Source organism: Lagenorhynchus albirostris, chromosome 15 (genome assembly GCF_949774975.1).
Source record: "Lagenorhynchus albirostris chromosome 15, mLagAlb1.1, whole genome shotgun sequence".
Classification (NCBI taxonomy): domain Eukaryota; kingdom Metazoa; phylum Chordata; class Mammalia; order Artiodactyla; family Delphinidae; genus Lagenorhynchus; species Lagenorhynchus albirostris.
The window spans coordinates 68810365-68836862 of NC_083109.1; the positions used below are offsets into that span (position 1 = coordinate 68810365).

Genomic DNA, 26498 nt, shown 5'->3' on the forward strand with positions numbered 1-26498 from the left:
GATGTTTTCTTAAGCTGAACTATGCACAGGGTAAGAAATTAAAAGTATGTAAATGAGCACACAACGAAAAGTAAGTCAAGATGAGTTCTTAAAAGTAAGTCAGATTCTATTACTTTCCTGCTTAAATCCTTCTAGTGCTGAAATTTACATGGTTAATTGGGTGTCTGGATGCCTCCTGATTTTCTTTCCTTTTTTTATTAATATTTATTTTTATTATTTATTTGGCTGCATTGGGTCTTAGTTGCGGCACGCAGGATCCTTAATTGTGGTGCATGGGCTCTTCGTTGCGGTGTGCAGGCTTCTCTCTAGTTGTGGTGCGGGCTCCAGAGCGCGTGGGTGTCTAGTTGTGGCACGCAGGCTCTCTAGTTGTGGTGCAGGCTCTAGAGTACACGGGATTAGTTGCCCCGCAGCATGTGGGATTTTAATTCCCCGACCAGGGATCAAACCTGTGTCCCCTGCGTTGGAAGGCAGATTCTTAATCACTGCACCACCAGGGAAGTCCCCCGATTTTATTTTCAACTACAGTAATATGATCTCACCACACTGCCCTCCTGCTGTCCTCTGAATGTGCCAAGCTTGCTCTCACCTTCAAACCTTTCCTCTTCCCTTGACCTGGAACTCTTTCCCCCTAATTTTGCTTAATGGGCTCCATCTCATCACCCATGTCCCACTTCAGCTGCCACCTCCTACTCTAGGCACAGTTTTCCCTCATCCTCTTTTATTTTCTTCATAGCTCTTAATACTCTGATGCTATCTTGATTCTTCATTTGTTTAATGATTCACCGTCTCTCCCTCCTTGAGGGAATAAGCCTCAAGAGCACAGGGACCTCTCCTATCTTGTTCATTGCTATATCCCCAGCACCTAGAACAGTGCCTGGCACACAGAGATTATTGATGGAATAAATACATACCTGAATGCTTGAATGAGTGAATGTTTGTGTCTTTGTAATCCATCTCAACTCTGATGTGGAACTGGTTGAGTATAAAGGAAAAAGAGCAACAAATCAAAGCATTGCAGAGTGGTGTCAGGTATCTCAGCTGAGCCGCAAGAAGGAGTAACCCTCTAGGGGGAAGATTGTCTCGCACAAGGCAAGTTTAGGGAAAGGAGGAGCATGCGGAGGAAGCCGAAAGGCCAGTGTGACAGGAGCTGGCAGTGGGGAGGAGTGCATGGCTCAAGATGAAGCTGAAGAAGGTGGGGCTGCATCATGCAGGATCTCCTGGGCCAGGCCAAGTAGTGTGGACTCTCTTCTAAGGGAGGTGGGACCCTGTCATGCACTCCCAAAAGGCTGCACCCCCCTTTGTAGTGTCCCCCACACTTGTCCACTCTTCATCTTCCCTGCTGGATTGCAGGCCCCATGGGGGCAGGACCGTGCCTTTTTGTTCATCAGTTTCTTCCCAGGACTCAGTGCCGAGGACATAATGAGAGCTCAGTAAGTATTCCTGGGTGGACAGATGGACAGACAAACAAGCAAAACTCCTGTGTGGTCCAGAAATCCACCTGAGGCTGTCTTTATTTTACAATGCTTTTTATTTTAATTTAAATTTTTAAACTTTTTATTTTATATTGGAGTATAGCCGATTAACAACGTTGTGATGGTTTCAGGTGCACAGCAAAGCGACTCAGCCATACATATACATGCATCCATTCTCCCCCAGACTCCCCTCCCATCCAGGCTGCCACATAACATTGAGCAGAGTTCCCTGTGCTATACAGTAGGTCCCCGTTGGTTATCCTTTTTAAATATAGCAGTGTGTACATGTCAATCCCAGCTTTTTTATTTTTAAACTAGAATGTTCTAGGAAAATCTGGGGACCTAAAAGAACACTTTGCAATCCTAATAATAAGTCTGTCTTTGAAGACATGTAATGAATGGGATTGATGGGACTCACTACAGGTCAGTAGCACATAGGAACACGTCTCTCTTGAAATGCTGACTTGGAGGTGATGGAAGAGATCATGACCTGTATGCCCTGTGGATTGTGTGTGTGTGTGTGTGTGTGTGTAACTACCATGTTACATTGTGTAAATCTTCTACTTTCTCCTGCCTTTCATAGGTGTGAGCTGAATGAGGCAGATAATTAAAGTCTTTATGAGCTTTTGCTCTGTAACAAACCACTGCAAAGCATGTGGCTTAAAATAACAGCCGTCTGGGGCTTCCCTGGTGGTGCAGTGGTTGAGAGTCCGCCTGCCGATGCAGGGGACACGGGTTCGTGCCCCGGTCTGGGAAGATCCCACATACTGTGGAGCGGCTGCGCCCATGAGCCATGGCCGCTGAGCCTGCGCGTCCAGAGCCTGTTACTCCGCAACAGGAGAGGCCACAACAGTGAGAGGCCCGCGTACCGCAAAAAACAAACAAACAAAAAAAACCAGCCGTCTGTTTAGCTCACAATCCTGCAGCTTGGCAATTTGAGTTGGGTTCATCTGTGTGGAGCTTCTCAGCACCTGCCCGGATTTAATCATCTGTGGTCTGGTCTTCACAGAAGACCTCCACGATGTACCACCATTGAGTTAGGCCAAGGAGTGTGTGCCCACTTCCCTTTACTAAGTGCCTCAGTATATTTTTCATGATGACTCTAGGTTAAAAAACATATCAGCAGTTCTGTTTATTAATAAGTTGGGTTCAAGCATTGTAAGTATTTATGTCCTAACAACTTTTTGGTCATTTGAAAAAAAAGCCACTTACATTCTAAGAACAAATACTCTCTTAATTTCATTCTTAAATAACCACAATTACTTCTAATGGGATATGTGCTCCTGTCGGGCCCTTTATGACCTCGCCTGGGAGCCAGATTGGACACTACCACCTGTTCCTCTTGCAATATTGCAAATGATGTTTGAGCAGTAGTGGCTTTTTCATCACAGTCAAACCTGAGAAATCAGCTTTGTAGAGATACGGTGTCATTAAAAGGAGTGCAGAGAAGTCTCCTGTGGAAACTATGACTGCCTCGAGCTGATGGTCTGCTTGTGTCTGGTGCATGTTGAGTATCTCTGCGTTTCCCTCAAAAATTTAAAACATCCTGTTCTGCCCTTGTGAGTTGGTTGTGCCGCCCCAGGGCACCTCAGTACAGTTTGGGATCCATGAAGCTCAGCACTTTGACATTGCCCTTCATCTTAGCCATAACCATATGAGGTTGCCATTGTATGCATTTTATACTTAAAAGTAGGCGTGAGCAGTATGTCATACGACTAGGAACTGGCAGAGTAGACATTTGCTGTCAGGGATGTTTGAGACCAAAGCCCATTCCTCTGCAGGTGTACTCCAAAGAGAGTTTTCATCTTGGGAACCATGTCCTGGATAAAAGCTACGGCATGTTAAGTTGTCCCTATCCAAGAATAATTAGAACTATTTGGGAGAGTACCTGAGTTCTTAGCGATGATGTAGGATGGCTGTAGAATGTCCCAGCTTCTTCCGTGGTTTGTACTTTGAGGAAGTTGAGTGAACAGTGCTTCAGGTAAATAATCAAGCAATTTAATTTCTTTTTTTTATTATAATCTATTTTTAAAAATAGAGAGTTTAAATTGAAAAGAATTTCAGGCCTACACAAAAATAATGTGACTAGATTGATGAACCTCCATGTACCCATCGCCTAACTTTATTGCCAGTCTCATTTCATCTGTACTGGTGGTTCTAAAGGTGTAGTCCCAGGCTAACAGCATCAACCCCATCTGGAAACTTGTTAGAAATACAGATTTCTACTTTTGAAAAATCTGAATCAGAAACTCAGGGGCTGGAGCCTGATCAGTCTGTTTTAACAAGCCCTCTGGGCAAATCTGATGCCTGCCAAAGCTTGAGAACTACTATACATACCATTCCATCCAACCTCTGGTGGAGTATTTTAAAGGAAATATTTTATTTGTAAATACTTTAGTACATAAACTATTTTCTTTTAAACATAATAGCTCACAAATTGACAAAACATTTAGAGAGCAATTGGTACCAATATTTAAATAGGCTTATTACTCTTTGATCTCCTAATTCTTCTCATCATAACCTGCGTAACTGGACAGACAAGTCCTTTGTGACATGTATACAAGGATGTTCGCCTGAGATGGAGTAAACTTGGAAATACTGCCTGTCTAATATTGAGCAATTGGCTAAGTAAGTTGTTTTATCTATTCCGTGGAGCATGGTGAAATCATAGAGAATGATGTCCGTGATACTATTGTTAAATAGGAAAAGCTTTCAGAACAAGTATTGGGTGACCGCATTATCTTTTTTTGTGCAGGGTGTGTGCGTATGTGTGTGTGCGCACGTTTGAGGGAGGGAGGGAGGGAGGGAGGGAGGGAGGGGGAGAGAGAGAGAGAGAGAGAGAGAGAGAGAGAGAAAGAGAGGGAGAGAGAGAGAGGGAGAGAGAGGAAGAGAGGGAGGATGTGTCCGTGTTGTGTATAGGAGTTTAAGCACAGAGAAAAAAGGTTAGAATGTTATACACTAAAACACTAATAGTTGTCTTTGGAAGGTATGATTTTTAGTTAATTTTCACCCTCTTACCTGATTTTTTTTCCCATAATGAGCATGGATTTTTATTTTTATTTTTTTAATAGATTTATTTATTTATTTATTCATTCATTCATTTATTTTTGGCTGCGTTGGGTCTTCATTGCTGCACGAGGGCTTTCTTTAATTGCATCGAGCAGCGGCTAGTCTTTGTTGCGGTGCACGGGTTTGTCATTGTGGTGGCTTCTCTTGTTGTGGAGCACGGGCTGTAGGCGTGCGGGCTTCAGTAGTTGTGGTACACGGGCTCAGTAGTTGTGGCTCGCGGGCTCTAGAATGCAGGCTCAATAGTTGTGGAGCACGGGCTTAGTTGCTCTGTGGCATGTCCGGATCTTCCCGGACCAGGGCTCGAACCCGTGTGCTCTGCATTGGCAGGCAGATTCTTAACCACTGTGCCATCAGGGAAGCGCGAGCATGCATTTTTATAATGGAGAAAACAATACATTTACTTTAGTTTTGAAAAAGTCACATCCATTGAAATTATAATCTCTTCTTGATCAATTTCTGTTGAAATTATAATCTCTTCTTACATTTACAGATGGGCACATATTGGATTCAACAAGATATGCCATCATTGGAGCAGATCTCCGAGATATACATGAACTGGAAGAGAAACTAAAGAAATGTAACATGAATACACAGTGAGATTTTTTTTTAACCTCTTTTTGAGATAAGGCCAGTTGGAGGTACAGCATGATAACATGTACCATTTTTTTTTCAATGCTACTTAGAGTAGTTTTCTGAAATTTTCTGAGAAGCAATGTTCCTTGAGTCTGTTTTCCCATGAGAACCACCTGTATTGCTTTTGTAAAATACTGACTACTAATATAAGTTTGAGGGAAGATAATTGTATGCATAGAAACATATAATTGTAACATATAAAGAAAGGATTAGCATCCAGGGTATATAAAGAATACCTACTATTTTTTAAAATGTCCAGTAGAAAAATGGGCAAAGGATAGATCACCAGGCAGCTCAAAGAGGAAAGAGGGTATCATATTAAAAAGGTATTGAACTTAAGTAGTAATCAGATGAAATTCTGTTTTACTACAACCAAGTTGGCAAAAATGTAAAAGTCTGACAGTATCAAGTGTTGGCAAGGATATCGGGGGGAAAAGGAATGGTCATCCACCACTGGTGGGAGTGATCTTGGTGTGACCATTGCAAGGAATGATCTGGAATTATCTAGTAAAATTGTCAGTACCATATGAATTTGCAGTTCCATTGTTGGGTGTGTCCCCCCGAGAAGGTCTACATGTATGTACAAGGAGGATGTTCATTGCAGCTTCTGTTTTTAGTAGCAGAAAATTGGAAACAACTTAAACGTCCATCAGGAGGAGAATGGATGAATGCTATGTAAAATGCATGTGACTTCAGCGAGAGCTCAAAAACTTAATGTTGACTTTTTAAAAATTAAATTGCAGAGTGTGATACCAAATGTGTAAAATCAAACTCCCCCCGAATACTGTATTTTCATGATTACATATATACGTAACAGAAGTATTTTTAAAATGGACCAGAAGGGTTCACACCAAATTCTTGAGAGTGGGTACCTTTGGGAGGCAGAGGAGGGGAGCGAGATGTGGGGTTTTAGCACAGCGATGCTGGTCAAATAGATAAAGAGCTAGTGGGAGGAAAAGGCATATCCACCTGGTCTAATATAGGTGAAGATGACACTTTCAAGGATATTTGAGGTGAGTAACTCAAGGGAGAGGTTTGGAAGGCAGGTAAGGGAAAGGGAAAGTTATTTTAAAGAATAAATTGAAGGCAAGGAATCAGTGGCAAATGATGAAGGAAATTAGCAACAAGGGAAATCATTGCTGGAGGAGAGGGAAGGGAGTATGTAGAGCATGGACTGAGGTTAACTAGCGTATGAGGGAAGAGAAACACTCTCTATTCTGAGAGGGCAGGAAGGAGGGTAAGGACAGGTGCAAATACAGGTGAGCTTTGGGCGATGGAGGGGTGGGAAGTATAGGGGGTTAAAGTGGTCTTCCTAACACTTCAGCACAGTGATGGCTGTTACCTCTACATTTTGAAGTTCTTGCTTACGTGTTTAGTCTAGAATCATCAACCAGGTTGTTATTCTTAGGATTTACATTTCCACCAGCTCAAATGTCAGGGACAGCTCTACTTGACCCAGTGTTGTCACTCCAGCTTTATTGTCTGAGTCTGTCTCACCAGGTGTTCAGAAGTAAGGTCAATACACTGTAAAGAGTATTTGTGTTTCTTTTTTCCTTTGGGGAGACCCTTAGGTGGTTCACTGATTGCAGAATGTAGTGTGTTTTCTTAAATTTATTTTTTAATTGAAATATAGCTGATTTACAATGTTGTATTAATTTCTGCTGTACAGCAAAGTGACTCAGTTATACACATATATACATTCTTTTTCATATTCTTTTCCATTATGGTTTACCCCAGGATATTGAATATAGTTCCCTGTACTATACAGTAGGACCTTGTTGTTTATCCATTCTATATATCAATATAACAGTTTGCATCTGCCAACCCCACACTCCCAGTCCGTCCCTCCCACCACTACCACCTTAGCAACCACAAGTCTGTTCTCTCTGTCTGTGAGCCTGTTTCTGTTTCATAGATAGGTTCATTTGTGCCCTTTTTTTTTTAAATTTATTTTTGGCTGCGTTGGGTCTTCGTTGCTGTGCATGGGCTTTGCTCTAGTTGCAGCGAGCGGGTGCTACTCTTCATTGTGGTGTGCAGGCTTCTCATTGCGGTGGCTTCTCTTGTTGCGGAGCATGGGCTCTAGGCGCACGGGCTTCAGTAGTTGTGGCTTGTGGGCTCTAGAGCACAGGCTCAGTAGTTGTGACACACGGGCTTAGTTGCTCCATGGCATGTGGGATCTTCCCGGACCAGGGCTCAAACCTGTGTCCCCTGCATTGGCAGGCAGATTCTTAACCACTGCATCACCTGGGAAGCCCTGTGCCATATTTTAGATTCCACAAATAGGTGATATCATATGGTATTTGTCTTTCTCTTTCTGACTTACTTCACTTAGTATGGTAATCTCTAGTTGCATCCATGTTGCTGCAAATGGCATTATTTCGTTCTTTTCTATGGCTGAGTAGTATTCCATTGTGTATATGTACCACATCTTCTTCATCCATTCATCTGTCGATGGACTTTCCATGTCTTGGTTTCCATGTCTTGGTTATTGTGGGTAGTGCTGCTATGAACGTAGGGGTGCATGTATCTTTCTGAATTAGAGTTTTGTCTAGATATATGCCCAGGAGTGGGATTGCTGGATCATATGGCAACTCTCTATTTTTAGTTTTCTGAGGACCCTCCATACTGTTTTCCATAGTGGCTGCACCAACTTACATTCCCACCAACAGTGTTGGAGGGTTCCCTTTTCTCCACACCCTCTCCAGCATTTGTTATTTGTAGACTTTTTAATGACGGCCGTTCTGACCGGTGTGAGGTGGTACCTTACTGTAGTTTTGAATTGCATTTCTCTGATAATTAGCGATGTTGAGCAAGTAGTGTGTTTTCTTTTAGCTGAAGGGAAGTCTTAACTTTCAAGGACACCACTGGATTTCTTGGGGGCACATGGGTTTGTGAAGTCAGCAGTAGATTGGTTAAAGCTGATACCGATGGGCCTGGAGCCCTCTCAGAATGAGGAGAGCACGAGTCTTAGAATCTCACCCTGGGTTTCTGTCTTACTTCTCCTGCTCACTAGTTGTTTAATAGGGGGGAGTGGTTTTTTTTGTTTTTTTAAATCTTTTTGAGCCTTAGTGTTTTCATTTATTAACTGGGCTAAAAACTATCTCACAAGATGGTTTTGAAGATCAAGTAACAGCATGCAAAAACAGTTGAACAGGAATTGGCACGTGATAGGCCCTGAGTCAGTTGCCTCTGACTCTAACTATAGTTGCAGTAACCATCTGTTTTGGCAGATGTGCTGGAAGGTTAGGGAAGTAATTGGGTATAAATTGGGCTAGCTGTTGATAGGGAAGTTTGCCTTGCTTTTGGAGATCTATAAAATGGATGAAAAACAATTTTTGAAACAAGTATTCGAATTGTGTATTCCTCCTTGTGGTTTCATTTGTATTCTGTTTTCCTTTATGGACTGTCTTGTCTTTGCTTTTCTTTCACTTATATTTTGAAAAATATTAATCCTCTTTTTTAATATTGCTAATGGCTACCTCTTAGAAAATATATTGTAAAAATGTCTAACTTCATTTTTAAATAATTCAAATCTACAAAAAAGTTACAAAAATAATACAAAAAACTCCCATATAGCCGTCTTTACCTGGCCTGGGCTTAGGTGGGTGGCTCGTCTGCTGGGGGCCAGGTTTAGGTGATGTGCCCTGGGGTTCACTCATGTGTGGACAGTGGGCAGGTCAGCTGGGCTGCCTCATTCTCATCCACAGGACCTCCCCTCCAGTGGTAAGCTAGCTTGGGTTCATTCACATGGTGGTTTCAGGTTTCCAAGTGCAGCAAGAGAGCAAGCACCAGTGTGTAAGTCATTTCCGAGCTTCTGCTTGTATCCTGTCTGTTGCTGTTCCATTGGCCAAAGCAAGTTACACGACTAACCCAGATTCCAGGGGAAGGGAAATAAGCTTCACCTCCTGAGTGGGAGAATCTGCGGGTTCACATCGCCGCACTGTGGGTGCACCGTAGGGAAGACTCTAGCTATTTTTATAGTTTACCACACACATTTAACACATTTTCACCAGCAAGACAAAACTCATTGCTGATTGCTCACCTTTTTACAGTGTAAAACTTTGGGCCCCCGTGCACTGATTGTTTATGTGAAAACTAGTGCTTCTGGTTTTCCTGGGGTATGAAGTGCCCTGCCTGTAATGTGAATGCAATTTGAGAGTCCCGTTTTGGTGAAAACATATTTATGTGCCTTTTTTGTCTTTCGTTAAGATTGCCAACCCTCCTGATAGCTGAGTGTGTGCTGGTTTACATGACTCCGGAGCAGTCTACAAACCTTCTCAAGTGGGCAGCCAAGAGTTTTGAGACTGCCATGTTCATAAACTACGAACAGGTAAAAGGAAGCACGAGAAACTTGCCTTCTGCTTGGGACTCCAGTGGTGGCTTTCTCTATCTGAGCACCCTCGGAATGTTTTCACTTACTCTTTTCCTTTTGCCTCCACTCACATATCTCCTTTATTAATCGGTTCCCGCAAACGTAGTACTCCTGAGTTCTTGACTGCCGGCCAACTTTTAGCCAGAGTTTTTGGAACTTCTGTCTTGTCCTTTAAGAAAGTTGTTCGAGTTCTTATCATTGTGTTTCCTGTAAAGTCATAGATTTTGATGGAAGGAATTTTGGCTATCATCAGTGTAGGGGTAGCAAACTCAGATGCCTTCAGAGACAGGTAGTGATGCAGATGCAGGCAGTTGGTTAGGTGTTATATAGTGTGGAGTGATGGGGACTGTGGTGAACTGGGGCACCCATGTCCCATTTCATGGGGTGCCCACTATTCAGTTCCAGCCATCCATGTGTTACCATGTGCAGTGAGCCTGGAGTTGCCTGAACTCCCAGTTTTTCAAGAAAGGTTAGAAATGCAGGATTTTAATGTAAAATTTCCTACTTCCTAAAATCACTGAGCTTGACCCACGAGCTCCCTGTTTTTCTCCTTTGATCCAGTGCCGAAAGGGGTTATGTTTTAGGGCTTCGGAATAATTCAGATTGGATCTGAATCTTGGCCCTAGCTCTTATTATTGACTGTGTGACGTGAGCAGAATTGCTTCGTGGTTGGGAGTCCATGCTCTGGAGGCAGGCTGCCTAGCTGTGTGACCTGGACAAGTTACTTAACCTCTCTGTGCCTGCTTCCTCATCAGAAAAGTGAGGATAATAATATCCCGACTTCATAATTAATAAATGAGTTAATAGGTGCACAAGCATTTACAGCATTGCCTGGCTCTTAAGTAAGCTATTATTAAGTTAGCTATTATTTGGATCTCTCTGATAAAGAGAGATACCTACCTAGATACCTAGGTATCTAGGTATCTAGATACGTAGATACCTAGGATAAGAATACCTACCTCTCAAGTCTAAATAATTCAGATTAAATGTGGCAAGTGCATTCATTAAAAAAAAAGAATACCTGCTTCTCTGGATTATTATGGGAATTCATGAGATGTTGAACAGCAGTGGACTAATGATAAGCACTGAATACACTTTAGCTCCTTTTATTGTTTATTTTAGTTTAGCTTTATTGATTTTATTTTGTTTTTTACCTCATTTTATTTTATTTTTATATTTTATTACAGATAAGGGCAGTACAGGACCTTGCCCAATGTCACGTAGCTATGAAGAAGTCTAAGGCTAGACCTTGATCTCCTGGCCTCCTTCCCACCCCTTACCCAGTCCAGGTTCCTGTATAGGTGGTTCTTGGTTGTTTGATTTTTCTTCCTTTTCTGTTTAATTGGAGGCATTCCTCAGACTCAGTCTTCTGTCCTAGTGAATGGATATAATGGTAGCTGGCCTCATCGGTCTTTAGTATTGATGTGGATAAATCCTGGTGACCTATCTTTGCTTTCAGGATACCATACCGGGGGAAAAGGAATTCCACTTCCCTTGTTTCCACACGTTTCGGATGTGTACCATTTCATTCACTCTGCTTCATTTTTGTATTCTTTTATTCAACAGACCTTTAGTCAGCATCATGTGAGAGACAGTGGGCTAAGTGAGTTTCGACTAGAGACACTGTCACTTGGAGCCGGCCTGAGAATGTACCAGTCCCCAGCGTGCCGGCCGCAGCTGTCCTTAGATGGGGCTAAAGCCTACCCAGCATTCATTCTGTGAACAGACTTTTAACTTACTTCAGTTCTTCCCTAACAAGTACAGAATCCTCCTCCTCACATTTGTCAACTGCTCACATAACATGTATTATTTTTTAATTAGTGGTTAAATGACAAAACCATATGGATGACGGTTATTTCAGTAATGATGATAATTATTGCACATTCTTTGAACCTGATGACTTGTATAGCAGGCGCTATTCTTTGAGTTTCATATATATTAACTTATTTAATCATCACAACAACCCTCAAGGTGGGTACTAGTACTATCCTAGTTTTACAGGTAAGAGGACTATTGAACCAAGGGGTTAGGCATCTTGCTCACAGCCTCACAGCTATTAAGTATCAAGCCAGGATTCAAACCTAGGCAATAAAATGAAGGAGTTTGTGCTCACAAATATGCTTGTATCCTGAGTGAATAGTGTGCAATCCTATCATTAGTGCCACATAAGCCTTATGCATCCCCCTAAAAAAGAGTAACATTGGATTTTGTCTTGTAGCGTTGGCGTTGGTGTTGGCTTTTGAATCCGGGAATCACTTCATATATTGTTAAAGTGCTGAATTTTAGATACCTTGTATATGACAAAATAACAGTGTATATGCTCTCAATACAATAATGCACATAATATATATATATATTTTGGCCTCACTGCATGCGGCTTGTGGGATATTAGTTCCCCAACCAGGCATCGAATCCACGCCCTCGGCAATGAAAGCACAGACTCTTATCCACGACCACCAGGGAATTCCTATGTACACAATATTTTCTTTTGTGACAGTTGTGCACATATATAAATTATGTTTTATAAACCAGTTTTTTATTCAAAAAGTAATGCCACATGCAGAATAAAACAAAAAATCATATAGTTCGATAGGGTAGACAAAGAAAAGTAAGTCTCTTATCTACCCAAGACCTCAGCCTCTAATCTGGGAAGCAACCTTGCTGTATTCCAGAATTTTCCTATGCATATATAAATGTGGAGAGAGTTTCTTCTTTTTTTTCCCTAAAGGCAGATGGGAGCACACTACACACACTCCTCTGTACCTTACTTTTCAAGAGTTTATCTTAGGGATCATTTCATATCTGTCCGTCTGTTTATCCATCTATCTTCCTTTCCTGTTTTCACAGCTATATAGTATTTCATTATATGAACATGCCAGAATTAATTTAACCCCAAATGATGAGTATTTAAGTTCTTTCCAGATTCTTCCTATCATACATAATGCTGCAGTAAATGTGCTCGCATCTTTGCGTTCACGTGTGAGTCTATCTATAGGACAGGTTGCTGGCAGTGGAATTGTTGGATCCCAGACTGAGTGTTTGCAATGGATGGACACTGCCCAATTGCCTTTCGAGGGGCTCTACTCCATCAGCATGGCACTCAGGATTCTGTGACCTGCAGTTGGTATTATCAGCCTTGACTGGTTAGAAATAGGATGTTGTTTTAATCTTGCATATTTAACAAACAAAGAGATCCTTGTGGCAGTGCCCAGCCTCCTCTGTCCCTTCCCAGGTGAACATGGATGACCGGTTTGGGCAGATCATGATTGAGAACCTGCGGAGACGACAGTGTGACCTGGCGGGAGTGGAGACCTGCAAGTCGTTAGAGTCTCAGGTCAGAGGGCAGAGACCAGGACATCCTCTTGTAACGTTAGCCAACCGAGAAAGGGCACCCTCCCTTCACAGATAAGAGAATGTGAGAGTCCCTCATGAGTGCCTGCCTCCGGGCAGCTAGGGCTCCACGTGGGCTACTGGTTCATCGTGCTGGGGGAAATCCAAGCCCTGTCCTGCCATCTTGGTATGGAAGATGCAGATTTACATTTCCGACCCCCTATTATCTTAACTTCTTATTATGCCGTTTTTCAAACAACATAAGAGCAGAGGGAATAGTTAAAATGAACACCCATATTCCATCAGCCAGCTTCAATAATTTAATAACATTTTGTCATTATCGTTTGATTTATCCCCCCGCCTCCAAATTTTTGTTGGTGGTGTCATTGGAATATTTTAAGGCAAATCCCAGACAGTATATCATTTTCCCCATAAATACTTCAGGTGACTCTCCTACCAATAAGGACCTTCTGGGCTTCCCTGGTGGCGCAGTGGTTAAGAATCCGCCTGCCAATGCAGGGGACACGGGTTCAAGCCCTCGTCCGGGAAGATCCCACATGCCGTGGAGCAACTAAGCCTGTGCACCACAGCTACTGAGCCTCTGCTCTAGAGCCCACGAACCACAACTACTGAGCCTGCGTGCCACAACTACTGAAGCCCACGCGCCTAGAGCTCGTGCTCCGCAACAAGAGAAGCCACTGCAATGAGAAGCCCGCGCACCGCAACAAAGAGTAGCCCCCGCTTGCCGCAACTAGAGAAAGCCCGCGCACAGCAAAAAGAGACCCAGAGCAGCCAAAAATAAAATAATAAATTAAAAAAAAAATGAGGACCTTCTACCCCCCAGGATAATGATGATACCATTATCACACCTTACAAGTTGACACGAACTCCTTCATAGCACCTAACACCCAATTCATCTCCAGTTTTCCCCAGTCGTCTAAAAAAATGTTCATAGTTGGTGTATTTGAATCAGGATCCAAACATGGTTCCCACTTTGTACTTGACTGATCGATCCCTTAAATCTCTTGGAACCTGTAATAGTTCCCGCCCCCAGCACTCCCCCACCTTTGAAAATTTTTTGCTAAAGTGACACTTCCCACCCCTGCCCCCATTTAAATACGTTAGTTTTTACATGGCTTGTGTCACATTACCACTGGGGTACTTTAAAAAACTGTTGCTTATAGAAAAGTTTCTTCCTTTATTTCTCTTTAAGTATTATACTTTAGTATGCATTTTCCCCCATTGTAACAATGCGTGTTCAGTATAGAAAATGGGAAAATTAAAAAAAAAAAAAGAAAGATGATAGTGGCCACGGTGGACTTTTGAAAGAGGAGTCCTCCGAGGGAAATTCTGTGTGCGTGAAGAGTGTCTCGGGTCATATGACAGCACGTTGTCCTCTCCCTTTCTCTCCACTGCACATTTTAGAAAGAACGGCTCCTGTCAAGTGGGTGGGAATCGGCATCAGCCATTGACATGATGGAATTGTACAGCAAATTACCTCGTGCCGAAGTGAGCAGGTATGGGATTGGCAAGAGTTTGTTCCATGGCAGATAACTGTGAAGTAAAGGCATCATTGTCTGTATCCTTTAATGTTTAAAACAAAAACAAAAAAAAATTCAACCCTGAACTAGACTTATTTTGAAACAAGTTAAACTGCTGCTAATGTAGATTAAACATTGATAGCTCCTTGAGAGTAACTTATTAGCTATTTGCCAAGATAAGGTTTATGCCCAAACAGATTATCTTAGTTGAAATAAGCAGTTACACCTCTGCAGTGGAAATCTTGCACAATCCCTGTGTTTTGGAGAAGCAGGAAAATGACGTTGCCCAAGGGCTCCTAAAGGGGGAAAAGTCTGCTTATGGATTTTTAAGTGGACTTTTCCTCTCATTACAAAAGAAATACATGCTCGTTGTTCTACTAAAACAATTTTTGAGCAGTGTAAAGTGCATGAAATATAGAGCAGTTGTGAGCGCTGTAGCACCCTCCAGAGAGAGCTGGGGTGTATTCTTTTTCTATGTGTATATAAAGATAAATATTTATCAGTATATAGATTTATATTTTTTGAATCAGTAGAGTGATATTACATGTATTGATCTGTAAACCACCATCCTCTCAAAAGCTTAGCAATAGATTGTATTTATATCTACATGTCAAGATGTTCAGGGTTACCACATCCTGTTTAGTGGTACCTGTTATTTATGTGTGGATATATATTAATAACAGTTTTTAAAATTGAGGTGTAATTGACAGACAACATTAGTTTCAGGTACACAACATAATGATTCGATGTTTGTATATATTGTGAAATGATAACAATAAGTCCAGTTACATCGGTCACTGCACATACAGGATTTTTTTTTTTTTAAGGAGAACCACTTTATTTTGAGTAGTAAACAAAACTCCATTTAGAACATAATAAACAAACCTTCCATCAGTTTCTTCACAGTTAGTCCAAAGAATAAAAGATCTTCTAAAGAAGATCTTTAAAGGAGATTTAGTAGCTGAATTTGTGGGCATTTTTGGTGCATATTTTTTGTTTAAAAAGGTGAACACAAGCCAAGATTTCAGGCAAATGATGAGCAAGAAGTTTCCAGTGGTTGCATAGCGCAGGCCATCACATCTGAAGCAAGGTCCTGCAGCAATACCCCACCGTGTGCAGCAAATGGCAGGCAGGACATGGCAGCAATCTTCACTACTTTCCCAGAATTTTTTTTTCTTGTGATGAGAACTTTTGAGATTTACTCTTAACAACTTTCAAATATGCAATACAGCATTATTGACTATAATAACCATGCTGTACGTTACTTCCCCGTGACTTACGTATTTCACAGCCGGAAGTTTGTTCCTTTTGACCCCCTTCACATATTTTGCCTGCCTGCCCTCCCACCGCCCACCTCCAGCACCTACCAATTGTTTTGTTTGTTTGTTTGTTTTCTTTTAGATTCCACATGAAGAGAGATCCTACAGTATTTGTCTTTCTCTGACTTATTTCCTTTAGCATAATGTCCTCCGGGTCCATCCATGTTGTCACATGCGGCAAGATTTCATTCTTTTTTATGGCTGAATAATACTCCATTGTAAATCTCAGTATATATACCACATTTTCTTTATCCATTCATCCATCAATGGACACTTAGGTTGTTTCCTTGATAATAATAATTTTAAAGTAATTAAAAAGTAATGTCTATAGCTGGGCATTTAGTTACGTTGCAAACAGCAGCCTTTGTCCTAACAGAGGTGGGTAAAGAGGCGGGACAGGCTTCGGTCTGTCCACCCCAGGCCGACCAGCCCTCCCAGCTCTGCAGATGCCTCATAGTTTGTGTCTACATTTGTCAAGGGCTTTTGCCAGATACTCCGTATGAAAAGAAACCAGAGGCAGGCCTGTTGATTTAACAGTTGCCTACTGTGCGTCATGCCTGCCTTTGCGGAGTTCACCTTCTAGGGAACAGCTTCACAGTCTAGTGTGTCCTGATAGTTGAACTTGGTCATGACGGTGATGGAACCTTGATCGTGATGCTGGTTCCTTCTCATACTAGGAAGCCTGCCTTGAGGTCCTCTGCTAAGATTAGTTGGGAAGCCACCAGAGTACTCCTTGGATAGTCATTCTTACTTCAGATGTGACTCTTTGGCCTGCACGCCAGGGTGGGAGCTAAGCACAAATACAGAAACATGCACAAGCGTGTACATCTATACACTTTCATGGACACGCACATGCGCACAGACACAGACACACACAGCCTGGACAAATGGCAATACCAGCATGTTAACAGTGGCTGTAAATAGTGGAATATGGATCACCTTTTATTTTTCTTCTTTACTCTTTTTGGAAATGCCTGCGTTGTCCCCACCGCCCCAGTGTGTGCATATCTCAACAGAAAACATTTTAAAGAGCTGTTTTCGTATGTTTCTCTGTGTGTGTATATATTTAAAAGTTTACATTTAAAATGATTTTTGGAAAAAAGTCATATAAGCAAATGATGGGGAAAAAATGTAACCAGAATAAAGTAGTACAGAGTGAAAACAGAACAAAACACCTGGTTACTCACCCTCACTGCCATCAGCCACCTTCTGTTTCAAGAGACAACCACCATTACCACTTTCTTCTGCAGTTTCCAAAATTAGTCCATGTATGTATAACCATATATATCCCCCACTTTTTCTTTACATAGATAGTAATATACTAGGTACATTACCTCCTAAACAACTTGCTTTTTAAATTCCATGATAGGTCTTAGGTTCCATGTCAATTCATATAAACCTACCCTATATGGCTGCACAGTATCCTATTGTATGAATGTGTTTAATCTAGTCAACCCATCTCTTCTACTTTAAAGTTTGTTTTTTGTTTTGTCTTTCTGCTGTACTACATTGCAGCTGTGATGCTGCAGTGAGATTTCTTGAACACCTATAGGGTGAATTCTTAAAGCAGAATTGCAGAATGAAAGGGCGTACATTTTAAACATTGATAGAGGTGGTCAAATTGCCCTCCAGAGGGGTTATACTATTTTGTCATCCTGCTAGTAATGCAGGAGAGCACCTCTTTCCCATGTCCTTGGTAAAATGTATATCAACCTTTAAAAAAATGTTTATTTATTTTTAAGGATATATCAGCCTTTTTTATCTTTGTCAACTGTTAGCTGAAAACATTTCATGTGTTTTAATTTACATTTCTTTTCACATAAATGAGGTTGAAAAGCTCTTGTTTTTCCTTGCCAGTGAACTGGTCTTTTACCCATCTTTTAAATAAGTTTTAAAAGATGTTCTTATTGAAGTGTAACAGCTCTTTATATAACAACAAAATCTACCCCTTGTCATTTCTATTGCAAACATTTTTTTTCTCGTTTGTCATTTGTCACTTTTGATTTTGCTTATGGGATTTTTTCTCCTTTTCAATAAAAATAATTTAAAATGGGCCCACACCATGCATACTATTCTGTAGCCTGCTTCTTTTCACATAGTATATCCTGAACACCTTTCCATGACTATAAGCGTGGGTCATGACCTTCATTTTTGATTGGATACATTTGTACTGTTGTCTCTTCATTCTCTCCACAGAATAGAGTCTCTTGAATTCCTGGATGAAATGGAGCTTCTTGAACAACTGATGCAGCATTACTGCCTTTGCTGGGCCACCAAAGGAGGAAGTGAACTGGGTAGGTGACTTCACTTGTATTGATTTAACCTAGAAAGGGGGAATTTTTTTGTCTCCAGAGAACATAAGTCTTGACGGGAATTTTTGACCCAGGAAGAACTAGGGGACGTATATATATACGTGGATCCGATCCATGAACATAGCCAGAGAATCAGCTGTTATATCCTCCGTGTTTTTATAGCACAAAACCCAGGAGAACTGTTTAAATAAACCACATGTATGAAAAAAAAACAACAGCCCTTTAGAAGACTGTGGAATTTTCTCAGCTGGATGGTAAGAGACCTTGAGTCTTGTAATCATCTTAATAAAAGGACCCAATGATTGTCTTTTTAATCAACTTGTAACCAGGTTTACTAGATGTTAAACACACAGATCATTATATCTCTCCAACACCCCTGTAGCTGTGGGTTGAATTTCTCTCTTCTCTTATATTTAAGATGAATTTCCCCGGCCTGGAAGAGTAGGGCCATAGGGACAGAGCATGGAGCCTTGTCTCAGTGTTTCTTGTTGCCTTGATCTTGATCGAGTTCCTCCTTTACAGCTGCCCCTTGTTGACCTTGCTTCCCCTGGGAGATAGCCCTTGGGCGGCTCTCCAGACAGTGGAGACCATTTTAGATCTCGGTCCTGGCCTTTAATGTCATAGTTGCCCTTAAGCTTCCTATCGATGTGTCTGACACATGGCTTTAGGCAGGTAGTCCATACAAAACAAAGAACTTGGCAGAGTCACAAACTGTCTCCTGTGTGAAAATTCCAGGTTGTTAATCATCCCCCTTGGGCTTATCTTTCTGCTAGTTTATAAATTTACCCAGCTGGGCAGTTCAGCCCACAAAATCCATTTAAGTTATTTTTTATTTAAAAAATCGTTTATTAGTGTGTTTTGTACTGCTGTCCTCCCACACTTTTAAAAACAGTGTAATTTTTAGTAGGGACTTTGGAAACTTCTAAAAAAGTATGGCAAAGAAAAAAAAATCACCCGTATGCCCATCACTCAGAGATAACCTCTGGCAGCTTTTCCCTTCCATTCTTTTTCTAGCTGTTGTTTTGTTTTTAGCAGAGTTGAATTTATCTATTTATGTAACCTTGATTCCTGATCTTTTTAACTTAATATTATAAGCATTTCCCCTTGCACTTTAATGGCTTTATAAATATTCTGTCATGAGGCTATGTCTGAATTTACTTAACTTTCTCACACTTTAAAAAATATAGGTGGTTTGTAATAGCACAGAGTTAATTCTAGTTTCTGTAAAGTAGCAATGTATTGAGCATTTTTATGTAAGGGGCTTCTTTTCCCCACTTTGCGCCTGGCTGCTTTGTTGTATCAGTACAGTAAGTCCCTTACATACAGACCTTCAAGGTGCGAACTTTCAAAGATGCAAACTTGCGTTCCATCAACGTCATGCATGAGTGAAATTGCAGCTTGCCCTCCGTCTCCTATTGCTGATGATCCTTCATTTCTACCATCTCCCACCTCCTCTCCCTCCTCCAGTCAGTAACTCTCTCTTCTTGCCTGTTCACTCGATGCCAGCCCCTGTATGCCAGCTGTTGTACTGTACTACTGTACTTTTCAAGGTACTGTGCTGTAAGATTAAAAATGTTTTCTTTATTTTTTGTGTTTGTTTTTCAAGTACTATTTGTGTGAAAAGTATTATAGACCTGTAGTACAGTACTATATAGCCGATTGTGTTAGTTGGGTACCTAGGCTAACTTTGTTGCACTTAACAAACAAATTGGACTTAATGAATGCGCTCTTGGAATGGAACTCATTTGTATGTAGGGGACTTACTGTACTTATATGTGTGTGGGGAAGAAAGAACTGTGTTTGCTTGAAGTTCAGCATTTAAAAGGCCAAGTCCTAAAGAATAGGTTCTAGTACAAAACCTAGACAGATTCATACTAAAACAACCCTGCAGCCACGACTGTAGAAGATCAGGATGATTCTCCAATAAGATAATTGCCTGCCAGAACAAAACTCAGCACTCTTCAGAGGAAGACACTAGAATTCAGAGTCTCGTCAACTTACTATCTGCCATGTCAGTATACGATAAAAAAATTACTAGACATGTGAAGAAATAAATTGCCTACACTAGTCTTTTATTACTGAATTTGACTCAAAGAGAAAAGGGTGGGGCTTCCCTGGTGGCGCAGTGGTTGAGAGTCCGCCTGCCGATGCAGGGGACACGGGTTCGTGCCCCAGTCTGGGAAGATGCCGCGGAGCGGCTGCGCCCGTGAGCCATGGCCACTGAGCCTGCGTGTCCGGAGCCTGGGCTCCGCAATGGAAGAGGCCGCAACAGTGAGAGGCCCACGTACCGCAAAAAAAAAAAAAAAAAGGGTGAACAAAATTGCTAAGGCTAGTCACTAGCCCTTTGGCTTCTTTCTCACCAAAAACAGGCCAATATTAATTTTTAAATGTTTAAGGTAAAAAGCAGAACACTCAGAAATGAACTCCTTAAGCAAGTTGTCTGAATGAGAAGTATTATTCAGAAAAAAAAAAGTTCAGCGTTTAAAGGGTAGACTTTCAGGTTTACTGCAGAGAGCCCGTAAACTCTTATAACATTTCTCAATCCCTTCAAAACCACCCATAAACACAGTCTCATCCAACCTCCTGTTGCCTTGTGAAGTCTCATCTTACACAACCAGGAGGCTGGGGCTGCGGTGATCACACGTGTGGCTGGTGCCCCAGAGCCAGTCACTGTGGGCCTGGGATCTGGGGGTCACATTCTCCCACCGCTGGCTGTTTGCCCCAATCCGTGAGAGCCTCTTCACAGCTTCTGTGTGTTTCCTCCCAGGCTTGAAGGAAATAACTTACTGATCTGTTCAAGACTCGTGCTGAGCCGGAGCTGAAGCCACTGACCTTTACGGAGTTGAGTCTCCGAGTTTCCTGAGTGGTGGTTAGGCCTCGGCTACCAGTCTCCCCGCTCGCCGAGAGACCTCACTGACCGAGGTGCTTGTACCAGTTCCTGTTCCTGTCGGCTTTTACCGTTTAAATAAATCTCAGTTGCCATTGCCGGTGTGTTGGTCCTCTGCTGTTTATCCTTTGCTCCCCTGGGTGGGCTGCGGTTCACCTCTGTGTCAGCTGGAACCAGAGGTCCTAACCCGACCTTGACCTTGGCTCGCTCCCTGTGAGTCAGACTTAGCTCGTCCGTTGCGTCCGTTGTGGGATTTACTCCTGTGTGCTCCCGTTTGCAGCATCCGACATTGCACTTGGCACCTTGACCAGATGTTGGAGCTCGTCTCTGCTCCCGTTTCTGCCCTTTCCTGCTTAAATCCGCCTTCACCTTGGTCATTGTGGCAGGATGAATGATGAGCCCCGATCCCTCCAACTGTGAACATGTTACCTTATGTGGCAAAAGGGGCTTTGAAGATGTGATTAAGGATCTTGAGATGGGAGATTACCCAAGAGCCTCCAAGTGGGCCGGATGTCCTCACAAGAGTCCTTCCTTATAAGGGAAGGCAGGGGTGTCAGAGTCGGAGGAGAAGGAGGCATGTGATGCCAGAAGCAGAGACTGGAGTGATGCGCTTTGAATGTGGGGGAAGGGGTGGAAGTGGAGGAATACAGGCGGCCACCAGATGCTGAAAAGGGAAAGAGAACATCTCAGAGCATCCAAACGGAGCCAGCCTTGCTGGCACTTCGACTTTAGCCCAGTGAAGCTGGTTTCAGATTTCAGACCTCCAGAACAGTAAGAGAATAAATTTGTGTTGTTGTAAGCCGCTAAGTTTGTGGTCACTTGTTACAGCAGCAGTAGGAAACTAATACAGTTATGATGCAGATTAAAAGGGGCCCTGGAGACCTGGCCTCCAATTCAAAGACATAAGGCCTGTCCACACCTAATGAAATTTTTGGTTATGTGACTGGGGCTGTGAACCTGAGCCTGTGTGTGCAGAGCGGCAGTGAGGCAGCCCGCCGGCTCTCTCCCGTCCGAGAGATCACGGCCCCTTACTAGAGACTTGCAGAGTCTCTAGATCAGCTTTCCCTACAGTGTGACCTGTCCCCCGTTACACAGCAGCACGCCTGTTGACAGGGGTCCGAGTGGTGACACAGCGTGAAATGACATTGATTTACCTGGTGAGAAAGTTACTGCCTTTTCAGTAAGGTCTTAAGGACCTTTCAGATCTTAAGAAGTCCAAGTTGAAGATCTCAGGCTGGTGCTGGTGTGTCTTTAACACTAATGCCATATTTACTAATCCATTGTTTTTGAAACTGTGTACTAGGCCATTAAGGGATGGTGACTCCATGTAGGGAATCAAGTCCCTTATTTTAAAAAGATACGGACTAGAATGGAGAATGTCATAGCACATCGTCCGTAGTAAGGGTGAGTACTTTTTTGTAACTTGTTTCATTTTTATGTGTGTATACACTACCATGTTAGCACTGTTTCTAATGTTTTGTTTGGGGTTTTGTTTTTTAATTGAAGTGTAGTTGATTTACAGTGTGTTAATTTCTGCTGTACAGCAAAGTGATTCAGTTATACATATGTATACATTCGTTTTTATATTCTTTTCCAGTATGGTTTGTTACAGGATACTGAATGTAGTTTCCTGTGCTATCCAGTAGGATCTTCTTGTTTGTGCATTCTGTATATAATAGTTTGCATCTGCCAATCCCTACATCCCAATACTTCCCTCCCCCAACCCCCCTTCCCCCTTAGCATTGGTTTTGGTTTTGATCACAGGTGGAGGTCAGAGTGTTACAGCATTTCTCCAACTGAGGGAGCAACAGCATTTGGCTAGAATTTTTAAAACTTTGCTTGGCTTCAATTATATTTCTGTTTTTCCTTGCATTTAGTTTTATGGAGTACCTTCTGTTCAAGGCTAATGATACGCCATTACTATTGATGGTTGTGTTATAAAATATCCCTTAAAGTACCTGTCAATTTCATTTTAAAAGCGAGCCCATTTCAAGACCGTTACTAACAAAATAATGGTAGAGCTACTGTACGGACATGCAGAAGTCAGGGAGGTGATGTATTTGGAAATACTGAAGTTGAGAAGCACCACATGACGGAATGGTTATCTTATAACATTATAGAAACCTTACAGTTTCTCACGGGAGTGTAGGGGGTATCGGGGGCAGAGGATCTCACCAAGGGTTAGCTTTCATGCCCTCCCTCTCCCGTACCTCCCACGACTGAGACATGCATTCCAAAGTGTGGTTTTGGCTTTTCGAATTGGGACTTGGAACTCATTTCCCCCTGGAGTGACTGCCTCTCGCTGCCTCTCCTGTTCTCCCACACACTCATCTAAAACCTCTGGTAATCCTTTCTACACACGCTGCTGAACTGAACCTGCCCTTGGGAAGGACATCAGTGACGTTGAAACCATCACACCCAGTGACCCTTCCTCTGTCCTTGGCTGTCTCAACTTCTCAGTAGCATGTGACATGGGCAACCATCTCTCTCCTTGGAACGTCTCACTGCCAGTAAATGATGGAACTGGATTTGAAACCAGGCAGGTTGGCTCTAGGACTTGTGCTTTTGACTACTACATTATATATATCCCTTCTCCCCTTGCCCCAGACAGCATATAAAAATTCCCCACCATCACCATTCCTTGAGGGTGTGGTTGCCCTGATGTCTCATTTCATTATTTCTGATAAATTTTCACAATTTATTACATTGGCTTATTTCCTATTTGGGGACTGTCCCAGGTGCCATTGATGAAAAGTGATCCTTTTCTCCAAAAATCTTAGTGAGGCTTTTGAATATTTAGTAGAGGAAATGGCATTGTTAAAAAAACAACAACTATGTTTTCCTCTAAGAGTTTTATAGTGTCTGGCCTTACATTTAGGTCTTTAATCCATTTTGAGTTTATTTCTGTGTATGGTGTTAGGGAGTGTCCTAATCTCATACTTTTACATGTACCTGTCCAGTTTTCCCAGCACCACTTATTGAAGACGCTGTCTTTTCTCCACTATATATTTTTGCCTCCTTTATCAAAGATAAGGTGACCATATGTGTGTGGGTTTCTCTCTGGGCTTTCTATCCTGTTCCATTGATCTATATTTCTGTTTTTGTGCCAGTACCATACTGTCTTGATTACTGTAGCTTTGTAGTATAGAAAAATGGAATACTACACAGCAACCAGAAGAAATTAAGTTTGGACATACAACAAGATAGATGAATCAAAAATAAGTACACTGAGTGAAAGAAGCCAGATAAAAAAGAACACATGCTGTTTAATTCTATTTCTATTTTTTAAATTTTTAATTTTTTGCACAATTTTTAAAGGTCACACTCCATTTACAGTTATTGCAAAATATTTCCTATATTCCCCGTGTTGTACTATACATCCTTGTAGCCTATCTCACATCTGATAGTTTGTACCTCCCATTCCCCAACTCTGTATTGCTCCTCTCCCCCCTCCCCACTGGTAACCACTAGTTTGTTCTCTCTATATTTGATTCTATTTCTAGAAAATTCCAACTAATTTATAGTGGCAGAAAACAGATTAGTGATTGCCTGAGAACAGGAATAGGGTCATGAGGAAAATTGGGGGATGATACACATGGTCAGTGTCTTGATTATGGAGCTGGTTTCATGGGCATATACGCATATCAAAGCATCAATGGTATACTTGACCGGTAATTTATTGTCTATAAGTTGTACCTCAATAGAGCTGTTTCAGAAATAATTTTAAAAAACCCAAATGAGTCTCTCAAAAGATATTTCTGTTTTCTTTTTTTAGCTACTCTACCTCTTATAGAGATATTTTTTCTGTAAAAGTATGAGATCTGGAGTTAGCAAACCAGTTCTGACCCTAATTACCTCTGACCTTTAGTGAGTCACTAGATCTTTGAACTTCAGTTTCCTCATCTGAGAAATGGGAACAACACCCACCTCACAGGACTGTTGTGAGGAGCCAGCAGGGTGATGTTTGTTAAATGCTCAGTACAAGCCCTGGGATAGGGCTTGCTGACTGTTAACTTGTATTGTTGTTGATGACAATTCAACTATTGGAGTGAAAAACAGCAGAGTGAAAGCTTTCTGATTTTTAAAAGGCAATTTATAAATTAGCACATTTTTATATTTTATGGGGATAGAATGTTACAGGCGACAACATAGAGATTGAATTCAGTGTTCTCTTCTTAGGTACCATTGGTTCACCTACAGATTTCCTCTTGGTTATATCCAGAAAGTAACTTCCTAAAATAGGTTGGGTTTATTTTTAACTTTTTATTGAAGTACAGTGTACACACAGAAAAGTACACACATCGTTATCGGCTTGGTGAATTTTCACACAGTGAACTCACCCTGTGGCCAGCATCCAGATCAAGAAATAGAAAGTGATAGATTCCCGAAGCCTCCATGTGCCCTGTCCGAGTCACGACCTCCCAAAGCACAGTCGGCTTTGCTTATCCTCGAACTTTCTGTTCCACTGTATGCGCTCCTTTGCGTCTGGCTTCTTTCACTTTGTTTGTGAGATTCATCCAGTTGCTAGCCAGTGCACGTGATTTACATTTTCATGATACTTTCTCTCTTACACCCTTTAAAAACATTATCATATCTTTGTTGAGACTTGAAGGATGAGAAAGCTTTTGTCAGAATTAGGGAGCAGTTTGGGTAAAAGAAACAGACTGTCCAAAGGCTTGATGCTGAGTAGAACAATGGGATGTTCAGGATACTGAAAATAGACATTCATTCTGGGGTAGATGTTTTCATAATTATGACCATTCAGATAGTTCTCAGCTTTTTCTACCAATAAACGATAATGAAATCAATGTTCCTGTACATATACTCTTACCAATTGGAGTTTTTATTTCTATAGGATCAATTTTTGAAACATAAGGCTCGCTGGGTCTAGGAGTAGGTGAATTTACATATTTAATAAATATTGCAAGATTGTGTTGCAAAATATTGTAGTAATGCACACTCCCCCCAAAAATGCATGGGTTTGCCTATTTTCTCCCTCTTTGTCGGTACTGGATGTTAATCACGTTTTAAAATTTTCTGTTCTGTTGCTTTCCTTTGAATTTTTTCTGGCTATTATCTTTTCATGTTTGCTGACCTTTTGGATTTCCTCTTCTGTAGAGCAATTTAATTGTAATAAGTATTACTATCCAAATAGTAGAGAAAATGGTAGAACCAGAAAAAAAAAGTCAACAACATGAGAACATTCTGATTATCATATGAAACATGCTCATAGTGACAAGCTCTTCAGTAAATAGTGGACATTATTACTACCATTTTAACTGTTGTTCCAAACATGCAGATGACGAGCAAATGAACCCTTACTGATGAGACTTAGTGGACTGCTCCTTCAGTCCAATGACTTTTTGGCTGTAATAAGTTCTGACGTAGCCAGCATGTCTGATGTCTGGTTACAGTGACTCCAAAGACATCAGCATTTGAACTGGACACTGCAGGGCAGAAAATAGGGTGCTGGTGGCTTCTACAAGGAAGGAAGGAAGGTGCTCAGGTTCAAACTAAACCTGCGATCTGAGCAGTGAGAAAGGTGAAAACTAGACTCATTTCC

At 41.6% G+C, this 26498-nt stretch overlaps 1 protein-coding gene across 2 annotated transcripts in view; it reads left to right on the forward strand.

Moving 5' to 3' along the window:
- Positions 1 to 21033, forward strand: part of LCMT1 (leucine carboxyl methyltransferase 1) — a 53300-nt gene extending 32267 nt beyond the window's left edge. For both annotated transcript variants that reach the window (XM_060124696.1, XM_060124697.1), the window contains 6 exons: positions 5032 to 5134; positions 9384 to 9504; positions 12779 to 12880; positions 14302 to 14393; positions 17933 to 18030; positions 20816 to 21033. In XM_060124696.1, the coding sequence (XP_059980679.1) occupies positions 5032 to 5134; positions 9384 to 9504; positions 12779 to 12880; positions 14302 to 14393; positions 17933 to 18030; positions 20816 to 20838 (539 nt within the window). In that variant the 3' untranslated portion in view covers positions 20839 to 21033. The remainder of the gene's footprint in view (positions 1 to 5031; positions 5135 to 9383; positions 9505 to 12778; positions 12881 to 14301; positions 14394 to 17932; positions 18031 to 20815) is intronic.
- The last annotated feature ends 5465 nt before the right edge of the window (positions 21034 to 26498 follow it).